Source organism: Epargyreus clarus, unplaced genomic scaffold (genome assembly GCF_041222505.1).
Source record: "Epargyreus clarus isolate Ecla_fem2 unplaced genomic scaffold, WU_Ecla_fem_2.2 ptg000011l, whole genome shotgun sequence".
NCBI lineage: Eukaryota > Metazoa > Arthropoda > Insecta > Lepidoptera > Hesperiidae > Epargyreus > Epargyreus clarus.
Window position 1 is genome coordinate 7,695,174 of NW_027332219.1, and position 17,251 is coordinate 7,712,424.

Consider the following 17,251-nt stretch of genomic DNA (forward strand, 5'->3'; position numbering starts at 1 on the left):
TGATACAGGTCAAATCCCAAATGACTGGCTAAAATAAATAAAATAAATAAATAAAATCGACCTTTGTGTTGCTCCCTAAGAAAAGTAAAGCGAAAAAATGTGAGAAATATCGCACTATAAGCTTGATGAGTCAAGTGCTGAAGTTATTTCTTATAATAATTTACGAACGCATGAGTAAAATGTGACGAACAACTGAGTGATAGTCAATTTAGATTCCGTTCTGGTGATGGCACAAGGTAGGCTCTGTTCGTGATACAGGTTCTGGTCCAAAAATGTAGAGACATGCAACAACCCGTATATCTCTGCTTCATCGATTACGAGAAAGCGTTTGATCGAATATTACACGACCGCATGATCGCTATCTTAAAGGACGTTGGACTCGATGAAAAAGATGTTGCAATCATCCAGAATCTGTATTGGAACCAACGTGCTACTGTCAGAGTAGAAGGCGAGGAGACTAATGAAATTGTCATTCAAAGGGGAGTGTGTCAGGGATGTGTCCTTTCACCAATACTCTTAAATCTGTATTCGAAGGCTATAATTACAGAAGCTTTACACATCTTATGTGTGGAGTAAGCATTAATGGTCGAAACATAAATAAACTTCGTAACGCCGATGATACAGTGTTGATAGCCTCAACAGTGGCTGATCTACAACGTATTGTAGATAGAGTAAATGAGTATGAGAGTGATGTTTAAAAATTTAAAATTGCCTATTGATTTTAAGATGTACGTATCATTGTTGTGAATCATCTTTCACTGTAGGCTGGTGACAGGCGGCGAAAGTCGGCGCCAATTGCCGCGGCATGAGCATGTATAACAGTTCCGTATGGTTAATATGATTTTCTTTTGTTTGTCCACAGCAAGCGACCGCCCCAACGGAGGCGGCGTCGCCCCCCGGCGGGGCGGAGCACTCGGGCTCCTCGTCGTCGTCGGGCGGCAGCGCGGCGGGCGCGGCGGGCGGCGGCGCGCGCGGCAACCTGCACTGCATGATGCACGAGATGCAGCGCACGCTCGCCCGCCGCCGCGCGCACCTCGACCGCGCTGAGGTACGTGTGCGGCCACGTGCCCCGTGTAGCCGGGCGGAACGCACACACACGGGCGCGCACGTGCACACACGGGAGCGCCATGCTCTTATGGCCGGATGGAGCTCGCACATATACGGGGGCGCGCGCGCGCGCACACACACACACACACACACACACACACGCACGCACGCACGCAGACCGGGGGCATACACACACACGCAGAGTCGCGCGTATACACACCCATGTAGCCAGCTAGGCGGGACGCGCACACACGGGGGCGCGCGTGCACACACGGGGGCGCGCACACACACACGGGGGCACGCACACACACGCGAGGGCACTCATACACACAGGAGCGCATGCGCACACCTGTCATATAAATTATATTTCAATATACTTACATAACAATTAGTTCATTATAATTAAAAGAGATTTGTTTTAAACTACCTTAATTTTTTTTAAACTTATATCAAAAATTATTATTTTCCCAGGAATCCTCAAACGACAACTCAGTGAACTCTACCCCAATGAAGACGTGGGAGCGGTCCGCCACGTTGCCCCATCGGATGCCCGCCGCATGTAATGGCAACACTCGTGAGTCGCTTGCGCTTTTATTATTTGCGAGTTTTGTGACGTCATTGTGTTTCGCTTGGAGTGAAAAACTTAAAATTATTTTCATTTTCAAGAAAAAGAAATATAATATTTGGTCCATTGAAAAGTTACATTTGCGGTTGCAAAAGTCAGACAGAGGACGTAATTTTATTTTTAGATGAAAAAGAAAGTGTAAAGCTAAAGCCAAGTTTTTACGATCGCAACCCTTGTCCCTCGGTCGCCAAATTTACGCCATTAAACAAAAAATGAATTTCATTTTTATATGAAAAATAAGTGTAAAACTAAAGCCAAGTTTTTACGATTGCAGTCCTTGTCCCTCGGTCGCTAAATTTACGTCATTAAACAAATTAATTTTATTTTTTATATGAAAAAAGAAAGTGTAAAGCTAAAGTCAAATTTGTGCTGTCGCTCTTATCCCTCGGTCGCTAAATTTACATCATTAAACAAAAAAATAATTTTATATTTTTTATGAAAAAGAAAGTGTAAAACTAAAGCCAAGTTTTTACGATCGCAGCCCTTGTCCCTCGGCCGCTAAATTAACAAAAACAAAAAATATGTTTGGCACCTTTGGTACACCTTTGGTACCCATAATGAATTAAGAACTAATTTGGTGTACAGCGGCGTTCGAATTTAGTCCCTATAGACTAAATTGGAACGCTTCATTGATCAAAAGGGCCAAATAATGCAATGAAAAAAAACGCTAAAACCGTTCGTATAATTATACACTACTGGGTGCGTTGCAGGAATTTGGTAACACACTTCGTGCGTCTTGATACTAGGATAACATAAAAATACTATACATTGCTCTTTATTTTTAAGCTTTATTGTATACATATTGGTTTGCAAGCTAGTGTCGCGATCACAGCAGTTATATAAAGCACTTTTACGGTCCAGATATGTTAATTTTAGTATTGGTTACTCGCATTTTTGTGATCATATAGAAACTGCGTTATGTTTTATCGACTGCATTCATATTGCATTGCGTTATTTGCCTTTAGTTGCTGCATTGGGAGTCCAAATGTAGCTGCAACAGATTAAACAGAAGCGGGGAGTAGCGTTTCATCGCTGCTTGTATACTATGAAAATCTTATTAATCTTTAACGTTGAAAAGCTGAATTGCCGATAGTAAAAGTAACATATCTGGGGCCATTGATTGTTGTGGCAAGCTTGTAGGGGTCTATCCATAACAGGAACTCGATATCAATTGCATTATTCTGTTTGTTGTTTCTTCAAAATTTTATTTTTTCGATAATTATCTAGGTTAAAAATTGGCGTGAAAAAATTATCTAGTTGTGGATTGACCTTATGTGCTATATGTACAAATGTATATGGAAATTAGTGTGTAGATAGAAAAAAAAACCCTAACTAACTGTATATAGAAAAAAATATAATTTATTAAATGTCATAAAATATTGAATTCACCTTGAGCAAAATTTTATCGCTCGCATAATTTTCTTTAAGAACGAGCTGGAGGCAAATATTATTTTTATTAAAATCGAAACAGATGATTTATCGAGGTACGCGTGTCGTCATGAGGTTCGCTAGATGGCGCTGTTACCACATTTTAACTAAAAATATCGCTATTTTGTGTTTCCAGCGAGCTCAGAAGCGGCGACGCCCCAACAGCCCCAGTCGCCACGTTCTGTGCGCAAGCGATTCGGTTCGGCTAGCGAGGAGACCATCTTAAAGGTAGGTCTTTTAATAATATTTAGGAAGTAAGCCTGAAATTGAAGTGATGGTGAGTGGTCACTGTCGATATTTGTGATTGTCTTCATATCGTCACTGGAAAGGCTATAAGTCTACACATGAAGGGACATATGCGTGATATACTAAGATGTTTCAATTCATTGTTGTTCAATGATATATGTAAGTAACTATATATAGAACAGGAATATAACCTAAAGCTTGTAATACATGCGTTAACACATCTCAGGGCTAACTCCCAATTATGTTATGCTTATCAAAAAGCGTCATTTGATAATTTCTTTATATTAAACACTGTCAAATTCTGATATTCGATGGGCAAGACATTGGATAGATTGATTATTAATAACGGCGGTACGATTTTGGCATCAAATGTATGTCAGCCGGTTCACTTACGCAGCAACTACCCCGGGCCGAACTAAATATTTTTTCGTTCATTCGTTTCCATCCATTCATTCATTCGTTCGTTCATCGGTGTTGCAGCAAGTGAACGGCGGCGGCGAGGGTGGGTGTGTGTCCGCGGCGGAGTGGGACGCCTTCAAGCAGGAGCTGCTGCGCGAGATGAGGCACCAGCTCGCGCAGATCAAGCGGGACATCCTCGACGGTGAGTGGGGGGAGACATATATAGTCCGCGCCAAACTTCTAGTCCGCTCTGAAGTTGTTGCGTGCAGGCGCAAAAAAACCCGGGGGGTATTTACCACCTGAGAATCTGCCCGGGCAAAGAGGGTATCCTCGAGACCCAAAAATCCATGCCCACCGCCCTTATGTTAGCACTACCTTAGCATACGAGAGTCCCGGAGGGTATGACGTCCCGCTTGATGATGATGTGCAGGCGTAGTCGGAGAGCCAATGCGGTCGAACACAAGTACAAGCATATACTCCGTGGCAACGTAAGGGCACGCTAACACAGCTATGTGCCCGCGGACGACAGCAGCGGGGGGCCGCGCTGACGTAGTTCCGCTAATATCTACAATTTGCTGTTGCGACGCGACTCGTTTCTATATTCGAAGCGGACTAGAAGTTTGGCGTGGTCTATACCAATGTCTTTAATAGGCGTGTAAAGACGACGGGGAAAACTAACGATGTTTTAACACGTGAATCGGGAGCGATAACTGCTGATGTTTTTAGAATACGCGGGTAGAGGGGACGGAACATACGATGTTTTAACGATTAAACGCCGACGAACCACGTCTGACAAGTCAGATTTTTTATTCTTTTAAGTACATTTTTTTACGTAAATAAAACAAAAAAACGTATCCCTATTGAACCAAAAAAATTTAAACTAATGATAAGTCTGTAAATCGTAAAATTGTAGAAATTATTATATATTTTTTATGAATGTAAAGAAATGTGTTGTAGCAAGTTTTTTAATATTAACATTTTTCGATTTTAACACTTTTTAAAAATCCAACTTTTCACAACTAAATAAAGTGTTAATCGGTGGGATATCTTAATAATGCTGTATATCGTGTAAATACTCGTACCATACTAAAATAATAATAAACAAGTAAATATCAAGTTAATTAATATGTGTATTTTATTTGTTTCCAGCAATGAAAGCAGAGTTCGCGCGCAGGTAAGGCCGCCCGCGCGCCGAGTGTACCTAGTCTACCGCCGCACTGTTGGACAAACGTATTTTATATACATATATATAATATACTTTAACATAATTATAATATTCTTTGTGTAAAAGTTTCCGTGGGTCTATGGGAGTATGCTGATTTAGCCAATAGAGGCCCCAAGGATCACTTTCCTGTCGTGTGAGAGTCCGCGGATCCGGCCCGCATTTATTACTTGGGAAGGTTTAAAACAAACTTAGATGAGTAAAATACATAGATTGATCACAAGAAAGTGTAATCAGTTTTCAAAGTTAATATTGTGGCGTAAATAAATCCCTAAAATGTTTGCAATACTTATTTATATATGACGTAAATTACGTAGTATTATTTCTAGGCAAAATTTGTTTAAAAATGTTTTTTTATTTGTTAGGAATACAAACAATAATTAATGATAAAATTATCCTATTGTGGCTTCATTCAATTTCGAGGCGGTGAAGAATCTTTCTATTTTACTTATCAAAGATAACAAATGACTGTTTTCGAAAACCGACAGAAATCTTTGTCGCGGTCTATAAATCATGCGTGACAGGAAAGAGGTCATAAGATCATCTAATGCCATTGTGACAAACAAACCTACACATTTAAATTATTTGTAAAGAAAGCGACATCTATAACGCTCGTTTAAGCGAAAACCCCATCTTATTCGATTTAGTGGCTTTTTATCAGCCTTTGGTATGAATGGACATGTTTTTTATGTATTTCTATGCGTTTACTATACATATATAAGCGCAATGACTTGTCCGTTTGTTTGTTGATAATCCTAATAATGAAAATTATGACTGATTTTGAAATATACTGTCAATGTATGAAAACTTTCAATTTGATTATGATTTAACAAATATTTTTGATTGTGCATTAAAGCAATAGTTTCAATCTGTATGATAAAATATGTCCACCATTTGATTCGCAATTTTTAAAATTTTATAATCTTTAATTTAGGCGAAAAAAAAAAAACAACGGCCTTGGGTACTATCATTTAAAAAAAATACCTTTTTTCATAAGAAATTTAATTAAAATAACGTTTAATATCTTTATTTTGACTAAAATATCCTTGATATAGTTTTTTTTTGAAAATCGATTAAAAAAATAACTATAAGACTAGACTTTTGAGCCTAACGTATATATAATAACTTAAGTTTACCATAGATTTGTTTATGGGTAAACAAAATATGTGTTACAATTTTGTAATTCAATTTTCATCATTTTTATTTCACAATTATTCCAATTTTATTGGTAACATTTAAAGAAAATCTTTAACTCGAAAAATAATAAAAAAGATACTATCTTATCTTTCTCTATGTATATTTACATATATTCGTGTATATAATATGATTTTCGCGATATAAAACAATTTGTTCAACAGTAAAACACGCGGCGAATTGTGATCGAATGACGTAATTTAGGGTTCCCACACGCGTCGGTGTTGCCCTCTACAACAAACAACGATATGGCAACACGCACGCAGTGATGCCAGTTAAAAAAATTGGGGGGAAAATTTGAAATGTGGTAAAAATGGTAGACATAACGCACGAATAACGAAGCATAAAAATGTTGTTTCTTTTTTAATTTTATACTTAAAAATATTTATTCGGATACGTATTAATTGTGTAGGGTTTAAGATGGGGGGAGTTTTAAATATATTACGCCGATTTTTACTGTGTGATTTTTTGTAAAAAAATTGTCAAAAAAGTTTGGTGTCAAAAAAATATTACGATGCTTAAGGCCTTAATTTTTTGTCTGGTCGTATTTGACTTTTAAAATGACGTTATAAAAAGGCGCACAGTAAAAATCGGGCCAAGTTTAAAAATACGTGTAATATTCAACTAGTGTGAGGTTATGTAACTAATATTACTCGGTATTTATTGAAATGTTCAGCGTTGGCTGGCAACACAGCAAAGCAAATTGGGTACTTAACTATTTTTTAAGTAATTCTCTAAAGTTATTAGTTATTTTGATGTTTCGTTGTCGAAATTTCACAGCTTCATCTAGAATACAAAATTGTAAAAAAGACTGTCTTTTAGCAAGTCCTCGTATTATTTTTTCCAAAATTAACCTATATAGATCAATGAGGAAAAAAAACGGATCATATTTTCATTATTTAAATGTATTTTTGTGATTGGTATTTAGTAAATTAGATTGGTAAATTAATTTTATTTTTGGTGTAATTACTCATAAATTCAGAAATTCTCGAGGACTGAATCAATTAATAATTTTGAAGAATTTTCGAAGTAGGCAATTATTTTAAAATCACTGACTATTTATTACACACATGTGAGTTAAATAACAAAAAATATTATTTCCAAAAAAAATATTATTACAAAGTAGTTTTCATATAGCCTTTGCACTTTGTACGTACCTTTTGTGAAGACAATTAATTGATTTTTATCAATATAAATAAATAGTTACGTATCCGTTTGCTGTATAAAAATGTCTATTATAGTTGGTCACATTGTCCTGTGTTGCCGTACGCGACAGCCTAGTGTTAAGTACTATATAGAATATTATTAATGAATGTATGTTACAACTGTCCGTCTGTCGTCGAGTGACTTTGTTTTAAAATATTTTTTTTTATATATAATTTTCGAACGCCCTAACATTCCGAATATAGTCTTCCATAAAAATAGATAGAAAAATTATTTTTAGATTTTTTTGAAAGGTTTGCTTATTTAATGCATTACAACGTAAAATACGGTTTAGAAGCTTTGTTACCGAAGCATTGTATCTTGTCGCTAGAGTATCGTCTATAATCAACCGCGGTTAGGATTGCAGTCTTATCTGAGGTTGATCACTTCTATTTCAATCAAGTTAGCAGTCTTTGACTTATTCCCGAATTTCATCCGCTCAGTTAATGTATGCATCCCAAAGTTAATTGATAAAGAGTCTAGAAAATAGAAATTGCATAACTTAGACGCTTGCTTCCAAATATCAGATAAAACTTAAATATGACAAAGGTATCATCTATATTTGTAATTTTTACTTGCTTGGTCATATACAAAACCCATTGAACAAACCACCTTAAAATGAAGAAATAGTTGTCACATCTTTATTTTTTATAAATCATTTTAGTAACTATTAAAATATCGTCATTCCCAAAGTGTTATATTTATTTCAGGGAGGGCGTTCGTTACATCGAGATCAAAAGATATAGGCCAAACTAGATGTTAAGAGCATTATAGCGCTTACGTAGAGATAGTCGGAAATCGTAGTTGTCCCAAATAGTTTCAATCGACGACAGACGGAATAGGGGATCGTTCATAAATTACGTCACGGGAGGGAGGAATTTACTAGGTTTGTGACGTCACATTACTAAGGTGTCATTATATTTTTATTAGGCCACATTCGTTTGAAAGTATCTGACATATGTAATTTAAATTTTGTTAAAATTGTCTAGAAACATCTTTAATATGTTTAGAAATATTTAGAAAAAAATATATAATTGTGTCATGAGTTTGTGAAAATGTGTGACGTCATAACAGGGAGTAGGCGATTTGCTAGTTATCAAAGAGTAGGTGCAAATTTAAAATTGATTTTCTAAAAATATTATTTGTGACGTCATTGAGTGTAGGAGGTCTTACAGAAACGATTTGTGAAGTAAAAATGGCGTAGGACAGTCAATAAACTCGTGTGTGTGACATAATTTATGAACGATCTCTGAACACTTATATACGGAATGTATCACAATATTAAAGAATCAAGTATAAAAAGTACATTGTTAGTAGCAGTACAGAAAAATATTGGATATAATGATAAGTACCGTTCGGCTTAGTAACTTGGCACGGCACACAATTAATAAATTGTTTTGTTTAGTTTTTAAGATTGTCAACGGACTGAACGTATCATTCCAGGCGAGCCCAGGTTCTGTCCCGGCCTATACACACATGATTTCGTACAAAAGTGGATTTTTTTGAAAGAAAAACAACTAAGTAAATAAAAACACCATTTTTTACACTTTACACTTTTTACACTGTGCAGGTTTTTTACTATTTTACGTAGCGGCAACGTCCTCTTTTGGGATGTCGGGATTTGCGAGCGAAATTTTAACTAACTTAGTTCATTATTCGAGTGTTTTTTTCCACGACACGAACTGGTGCAGAACTGAAACTATAAATTCCACTGTTTTATTGCTTTGGACTGATTTTGCATTTATATAAAAATCGTCTCGACCCCCATTTAGTTCAATTTACACGATTTATTTCGTTTACTAAAACAAAAACAAAAATATATAACGTAAAATAAATCAAATAGTTTATACGCATCCACTATAGATGGTGATTAACTTAGTGATATTTATATAACTATTGTAATGTGTAAGATAAAATAAATGGGATAGTATTAAAAAGTAAAATATAACTATGAATAACCAAATTTTAGTTGGATTCTACTAACAGTTGAATGTTTATTTTGTATTGGTCTCAATCACGTCAAAGATTAATATTTATTTTTCGTCGTGTGAAATTTTTAAAAACATGTGTATGCCATGATGATAGGCATTTAGTTTCATATTTTTTTTAGTGTTATATAGTTTGAATGTAGCGTTTATTTCGCGGCGGTCGGTTCGTTACGAACTTGGCCCCAGCACTGCGTGCGCCGATAGACAATGATATGATAATATTACAAAATGTAATACGCTTATACCTAATATGATTTAATACATTTACGATAATTCATTTGTGTTATTAAAGACTACAATTTAATGACGCGGTTGCATTTGTGTTATAATGATTAATGATTGATAAATTCAGTGATGTTTTTTGAAAATGTTTCGACAAGGATCATAAATGACGTTTCGGTTCTGTCAAAGTTGACAGATGACTGGTATTGCCAGTTAAGTAAATTTCTCATATATATAAGGGAATTTAATGATTTCCCATTTGTTTAATGGTAAAATTTCTTTCGTCAAATAGTTGTTTTTGTTTGAAGTTTTTATAGTGTTTAGTTCAGAAAATTAAAGTAAATAACTAACATGGTCATACTTATTTGCCTCTTGCTGACAATTTTAATATTATAATTTTTTAAATTTAATTACCAAAAAATATACGAAATAATAAAACATTTTTAAACTTTTGCTTTGTATTTTTTTACCTGTTAAGATTAATAGTCACGTTAATTATGATCCTTGTCGAGATATAATAATGATAATGTGTATTTATTATTTCCTTGTATTTATTTGGAAACGTTTTAAGTACGGACCGTAGATCAGCGCTAGAATAGGTTACCATATTGTGTTGTACTTGTTTTCAGATTTCGTCCTAATTATTATTTTTTGTAGTCACTCCGATTATTGTAAATATTTTGTAACGAATTATATATTTTTTTGTGATCGTACTGCTTTTGTTTTTTTTGGTTTCCCTTATTTTTCGTTTGGTTTTAAAATTTAAAGGCTGAATATTTTTTTGGATTTTTATTTACATTTTTTAACAATTTTGCAATAATACGCACGCTCCTTTAATAATATAATCTTTTATTTAAATATTCTACGTAAAGGAGAAAAACGACTTATATATTATAATTGTAATGATAGTGAGGTACTATATGTACTATTATTGTATGGAAATATCAATGGATGACTATTGAAGTGAGGTTTGGTTGGGTAGCTGTAAACGCCGGTAGTGGTATAAATGTTGGCATTAAATTTTCGAATCGGCCTGTATTTTTAAAAGCAATGTTAGTATAGTCTGCTTGGCTTTATATAACCTGATTGTTGCAAATTTAAAACCGGATATTTTGGTCGAAGAGCTTTTTTTCCAATTTGGAATGTTTTGACTTGAATTTTCGGTTAAATTTTTTTAAAAATTAACCAAAGATTTCTCAATTACTTTGTTTTAAAAAAATATTTTCTAAACATCGAAAGTTTTAAGTTTGCAATTCCTAAATACCCTTCTATGAAAGATCCCCAAAAGGGTGATAGGAAATTTTTTAACTGAACCGTTTTATTGTTTGGATATGTAACTTGTACTCACGATCAATGTTTGGATCAATATATCAGCAAAAAAAAAATTAAACCACAGACGAGTACTCGTTACATATTAAAATGTAATCTACGATAATATTCCTCTAACACTATATTGTTTATCAATACGTTATGTAGTCACTTATTGGGACATTATTTCTGTACTTCAGAAAATAATTTGCAGAATACTGATTTTCCCGTAGTTCCTAGATTCAACTGTTTTGCATTGTATTATCTATTTAAAGGATGTATCTTGAATGGTGTGATGGCGTTTACGGTAAAGATAGCTTACTGTTGTATGTACATACGCTGGAGTCAATAAATTGATTACTAAGTGATTTTCTTGTTTTATTAATTAATATACCCTATAGTAGTGATGCCATATGGATGTAAGTAAGATAGAGTTATTCCAAAAAATACCTATCTATCTATTAAATTTTATTAAACACAACCGGGACCAATCAGTTCTACCAAACACTGTTTTTGCACTTTTTAATCAGAAATCTTTAAAAATAAGCGAGATTTGTTTTTACCACAACAAACATCAGGCTGATACAGGCTGATAGCCTATACGTGAATGGTCTCGCCTGTCTATCTCGCTCTAACACACGTATACTATGCTCTGACTCTTTCGAATTGCTATCTATAGTATATGAATGGGACTCAAAAATTTTATAGTAAAAAAAGTAAAACCTGCTCATAATATACGCTTATTTTTTTAATCATTACACAAAAATAAAACGACGTAATAAAAAATGTATTTTTTATTAAAAAGAGGAAAATAAAATTAAAGAAACACATTGCCAACATTTATAAATAATAATATATCATTTCATCGGACATAATCACATACAGATTATGCTTTAACAACCTTATACAAAAGATATTGTGTACATTTGTCATGTTATTAATAATGTAAACAATTTTAACGTAAAATATACGGAGGCTACTCTGCTACAAATACTCTGTAATATTTTTAATATTTTTGAAATAAAAATATTAATATTTTTATGTGTAGATGGGACGCATGAAGAGTTAAATTGAGTCAATTTTGATTTGATTCTTGTCCATTAGTTAATTATTCAATTAAAATGTAAATGTGAACATAATGTTGTGACGCCACAGATATTAAAATATGGCGGGATAATTTAAACAGATAAGGTAAAACATTTTAATGCCTTCTAAACTTGACGTTCCATCTAGACATATAATATCTGTTATAAATATAATTTGTCGTGTTTACAATAATATTATAATTCAAAATATTACAGTCTTAAATTATATTCGAGAATTTGAAAAATAAATTATTATTTGTGCTTTTATCGATTTAATAAATTAGTATATATTTTGTTGTATTGTCAACTTAAGTTTATTTTTCCTGTAACTGACATATAGACTTTGTTTTTTAATTTTTATATTTTTTCGTTCTTGTTTTCCACTCATAGTACTTGTAGCAAGTAATCCTTTCATAAAAGGTGTCCAATTTTGTGACAACATGTTTTAGGCGTCGCGAAATGCGCATAATCATATTTAGGCACTATAATTAGCCTTGTCAGCAAAATGGACGATTACCTAGTCAAATCAGTCACTCACGGAAAATAAAACCTTACTTAAGAACTTAAGGATCAATTATGGTCACTGGTAAGTGTTGCCATCCGAAATTTCCTACAGAAGTAGTTTAACATTTCAAGCTTCAAGCGCGGGTGACAGTTAAATATTGCACTTACTGACAACACAGATCGATTTGTGCGTTAAGCACTTAAAACTAAATAAGTATACATTGACTTCGCAATCCTCAGAGGAGTTGCACAGAGAATACGTAAACAATATAAAATAACAGAAACATAAAGATTTACAATCTGGTAACTTCATTTAATACACTGCGTATTGAAGAACTGAGGTAGCGATGTTACAGAACATCCTCTATCCATACTTTGGCTAACGTCACAGAATTTCACAATGTAGAGATAAAATGATGGATTTATGAATGATGCCGTAAAGAATTGCTACAGGTGGGCTCTAGCGTTATCTAAACTAATCTAACAATTATTTCATCGCCGATAGTGTCAGAAGCGTATAGGAGAAAATTTTCAAGAATGTATTCATATAGGGACAGATCCACTACTTTTTGTTACTTAAAACTAGTTATAATGTTACAATTATAAATAAATATTTGTAAAAAAGCCTATATAATGTATATAGTGGAGTACATAAGTGTTGTACTTAGAAATATTTTGTGTATATTCCATAATAATTTTAATAATTTAAGTAGCTGGTAAGTTGATGATTTGTGCTCAAGCGATCGACGAGTGACAAACTCACAACATTCGTATGTTCTTGTCTGTGTACGGAGATGAGATGTAGGCCCTGGAACAGAGAAATATAGTTAATAATACAAAATAATGCGTAAAAATTTGCAGGCGGTTGAAGTAAAACTTCTTTGACGGTTGTAGCATATTAAAAAAATAAACTACACGTATGTAATATGTAATATTACATACGTGTAGTTTATTTTTAGTATGTAATATTACATATTACATACGTGTTTTTAAAATTTTGTAGGATCCATGAAGAATATAATTGATTAACACTTAATTAGAAATATTTATTTACATCAATAGACAACAATACATAATTTGGGTATTATTTTCTTCTATTATGATACTATAGATTTATATTAACTAAATAAGAATCGTAAATATTAATTTACAAATGATACTATAATATGTATATACTTAATGTATTTTTTAAAGTGAGGAAATATTTAAACGTTAAACTTTTAACTTTACTGAAATTTATTTACATCCAAAATAGTTTGAATTTCTAAAATCCTTAAAGAAGTTTTACTTCAACAACAAAACAACAACTTTAAGACAGTATATACAAGGAAACAGCAAAAATAAATCACAAATTAAAAGGGGCAACTCAGACATAATTTAGCATGATTTTGTTACATCAGTAACGTCAGTATGGTCCGTCAGTGACATCAGTACCGCATCAATGATATCAGTAATAAGGAACTGTAGCTGTTAATAAATTCTGATTTTTAATTCGAAACACAACTTAAAAGTTTAAACTTTTATGTTTAAACATAACATTAACATTTTAAAGGTTAAAATAAAATATAATTATGTATTGATTGGATATTTAGTAAATACTTATATATGGAATAAAAACTAAATAAAATAATTATTACAAGTAATATTATAAGTAAAATTATTTCTTAATGCTAAAATGATATATAACTATTATTTAAACTTGTTATATAATTAAATTAATATTTATAATAAAGTTATATGAATATCTTAATAGATATTCATATAACTTTACTCGAAACTTTAACCCCGATGTAATGGTTGTCTCTCAAATTAAAAATCAGTAGATAACTGCAACAATTTTTTTACAACATCCGCAATGGAACATCGAGGGCAAGTATGCTCCACAACTTACCCAGCTCTATATTAAACATGATTTTGGAATTCAAAAATATGACAACAACAAACAAAAAAAAATATGACATATTGTTTTTTAACGGAAAATAAAAATGCAACATAGCAACATCGATTAGATGTGTGTTAAGTGTAGCCAACATACGAATTTTCCCCTTTTTTTAAGGGTAATAAATATATGAAATAGCAAACATATCGATTTGCGGATTTGTGGGATCAGAATATGTTTATTAACAAATAAATGAAATAGCAAACATCGATTTGCGGATTTTTTGTGGGATCAGAATGTCTTTTATTAGTTTTAAGGTTGTTTTGAGTTTAGGATTTTAACAACATACGGGGAAAATCAAAGGTGCTGGCAACACTGGCATCATAAGTGTTAATACTTAAACGTGACACACAAAACATTGAAAACTGAACAGCATGCTCGTGAATAAGCCAGACAACTATACGTCGAAACTACAAACTTTAATATTTGTAAAGAACCTGAACGGCATATGCTTGTAAATATTTTTTTTATATTTTTTTGGATTTTTTCTTGCAGTCTTCTCTTAGGTTGACTATTCATTTAGCACGGGGAGCATGGATCTAGAAGAATAATTTGTATGTTAGTATGTAAGTACTACACTATATATATTCTACGTACGTATAGTAACTAATTTAAGCTATTTTTTGTTTGCGTGAAGAAAAGTACTAAAGAATGCTGTGCTTTTAAAAATCTATCTTTCTACTTTGCGGAACTAAGTACTAGGTTGTTCTAACAGCAAGAATATTTTTGCATGATAAAATGTTGCCAATATGAATATGGCTTTTTAAGCTTAACTATTTTATGGTATATTTTTCGACATATCTACTATGTATATAGGTAATAATATATATGTTATAAACATTTAATTCAAAGAAATATTTTAAATATAACCAACTATCAACTACATGATTATTTTAAAATCTTTTTTTTTTCAAAATAAATGTCTAAAATCTAAATTATGATTTAAAATGAACACACTAAAATGAAATGTGGTTTTGTTTTTCTTAGAAAAAACAGCAATAAAATAATCCGAGCTGACATATTGAAGAGTTTAAACAAATAGTTACAATGTTACATTTATAATAGAGTATTACTTACAATTGTAGCTATGTAATTGCTAATTGGCTATTTTTAATTTTATGGTATCTGTTGTTCTAATATTTGACAATTCATTACAATCTATGATATATTGAGATCACATATAAAATTCTAAAAACAACTTTTTAATTTGTTTTCAGTGTAAAAAGTGCATTTAAACTGGACACACTACACATAAAAAGACTATTGCACACACGGAATTATATTTATATAGTATTTATATAGTATTTATCAGTATTTATCATGAGTCCTTTTACTTATTAACTACTTTTTAAAAAGTATATTACGAGCATAGATTAGTAAAGATACTTCGCCGCCTTGAAATTGAATGAAGCCACAAATGGCTTATTATCGTAAGTTCTTTTTTTTGAATTCTTGACAAATAAAAACATTTTTAGAGAAAATTTACGAATAAATAACTAATACTGCGTAATTTACATGAATTTACATAATAAATAAATAATTTATAATAATAATTTCAAATAATTTAGGGACATTTTAGCACGGAGACGTGGCAAAACTTTTTTACGCAACTATATCAATTCTCAAAACTGGATACATTTTCTTGTTAGGAGTGAGTAATCTTTACTAATCTATGATTACGAGTATTATTATTATTAAGTATGACACTATTCTATTACACGTGAAACATTAATACTAATGAAATATAATATATTATCTATCGATGTTAATGGAACTATTAGGGTATTATTACGCTGTTTCATTACTTTGGTCAGATGTTAAAAATGGGCGGGAAAGATCGTTAATTTTATTTATCAATATCAGCCTTTAGTAATAACTTTTTACTTTTTTTGAATGCCCTTTACTCACGTACTAATTCTACAAATCTTTTTATATTTTCGTATTTATGTTTGACTTGGTAATTGTGATAACTGTGTCCAATTTTGTAATTAACCAAATGTTAAAATATAAGAAACTACATAAGTACCTTCCATTTCCAAAGCTATGGGAATGGGACCTTGGCAGCGTTAACAAAATAAATACATATAAGCTATATAGCAGAAATGATTTATACGTAATGTGTTTTACGAGATTTTTGGCAGATTGTCTTTAAATGGCAACATTTGATGTATTGCCAGATTATAAGCTAAATTAACCGTTCATGTTGCCAAAAATCTCGAAAAAATCTCGATTTGTTTATTTCTTTACAAATCGATATAAAATATAAGAAAAATTGCTTTCTAGTGAAACGTATGATTGCATTGGTTCATGTTATCTACGGTTTCCTGCAAGCATGGATACTATTTAGAAATGGAAGTGTTTCGAGCAAAAATCTTTGCCAAAAATGCGTAAATTTGATAAGGGGTTGGGATCTCAAAGCCAATTAAGGGTACAATTATTTTATGAAGACCCCACAAATTTTGTAATAGGAATTATTTGAAAATTAGGAGTTTGTGTTGCATGTGCTGTGTAATATAATTTTGTTTAAAGACTATGAAAACCCTTAAAAAGACAGACATTCGGACTTATTTTCGATTTTATTACATACTTTTTGTCATAATATTTTCTTTTTTTAAAAACATTGCCGTGTACAAAAAATATTTCCAAATTGATTAAATCTGGCAATCCAAAATCCTAAATATTTTGCCCGACAGTCTGCCTTGTTTTTTTTTTCGAAAAATGTGTACGAATACCACTTACCAAAAATATGAAAAGTTAAAGTTAACATTGATATATGAGTAAGCGCGTCTACATCTAGAACGAGCGGAGTACCTCGTACGGGAGCTGTTCACTTCCTTGTAG

At 32.4% G+C, this 17,251-nt stretch overlaps 2 protein-coding genes across 14 annotated transcripts in view; one reads left to right on the top strand and one right to left on the bottom strand.

Moving 5' to 3' along the window:
- The window catches only part of ena (ENAH actin regulator enabled), a 92,553-nt gene extending 87,243 nt beyond the window's left edge, over nucleotides 1-5,310 (top strand). For all 8 annotated transcript variants that reach the window (XM_073077909.1, XM_073077903.1, XM_073077902.1 and 5 more), the window contains 5 exons: nucleotides 863-1,048; nucleotides 1,519-1,621; nucleotides 3,237-3,328; nucleotides 3,827-3,947; nucleotides 4,895-5,310. In XM_073077909.1, coding sequence (XP_072934010.1) covers nucleotides 863-1,048; nucleotides 1,519-1,621; nucleotides 3,237-3,328; nucleotides 3,827-3,947; nucleotides 4,895-4,923 — 531 coding nt within the window. In that variant the 3' untranslated portion in view covers nucleotides 4,924-5,310. The remainder of the gene's footprint in view (nucleotides 1-862; nucleotides 1,049-1,518; nucleotides 1,622-3,236; nucleotides 3,329-3,826; nucleotides 3,948-4,894) is intronic.
- Nucleotides 5,311-11,661: 6,351 nt separating this feature from the next.
- The window catches only part of LOC140745932 (uncharacterized), a 62,364-nt gene continuing 56,774 nt past the window's right edge, over nucleotides 11,662-17,251 (bottom strand). For 4 of the 6 annotated variants that reach the window (XM_073077900.1, XM_073077899.1, XM_073077898.1 and 1 more), the window contains one exon: nucleotides 11,662-13,279. In XM_073077900.1, coding sequence (XP_072934001.1) covers nucleotides 13,231-13,279 — 49 coding nt within the window. In that variant the 3' untranslated portion in view covers nucleotides 11,662-13,230. Of the gene's footprint in view, nucleotides 13,280-14,828; nucleotides 14,950-17,251 lie in introns of all 6 variants that reach the window. The other 2 variants (XR_012102719.1, XR_012102718.1) reach the window with 2 other exon arrangements.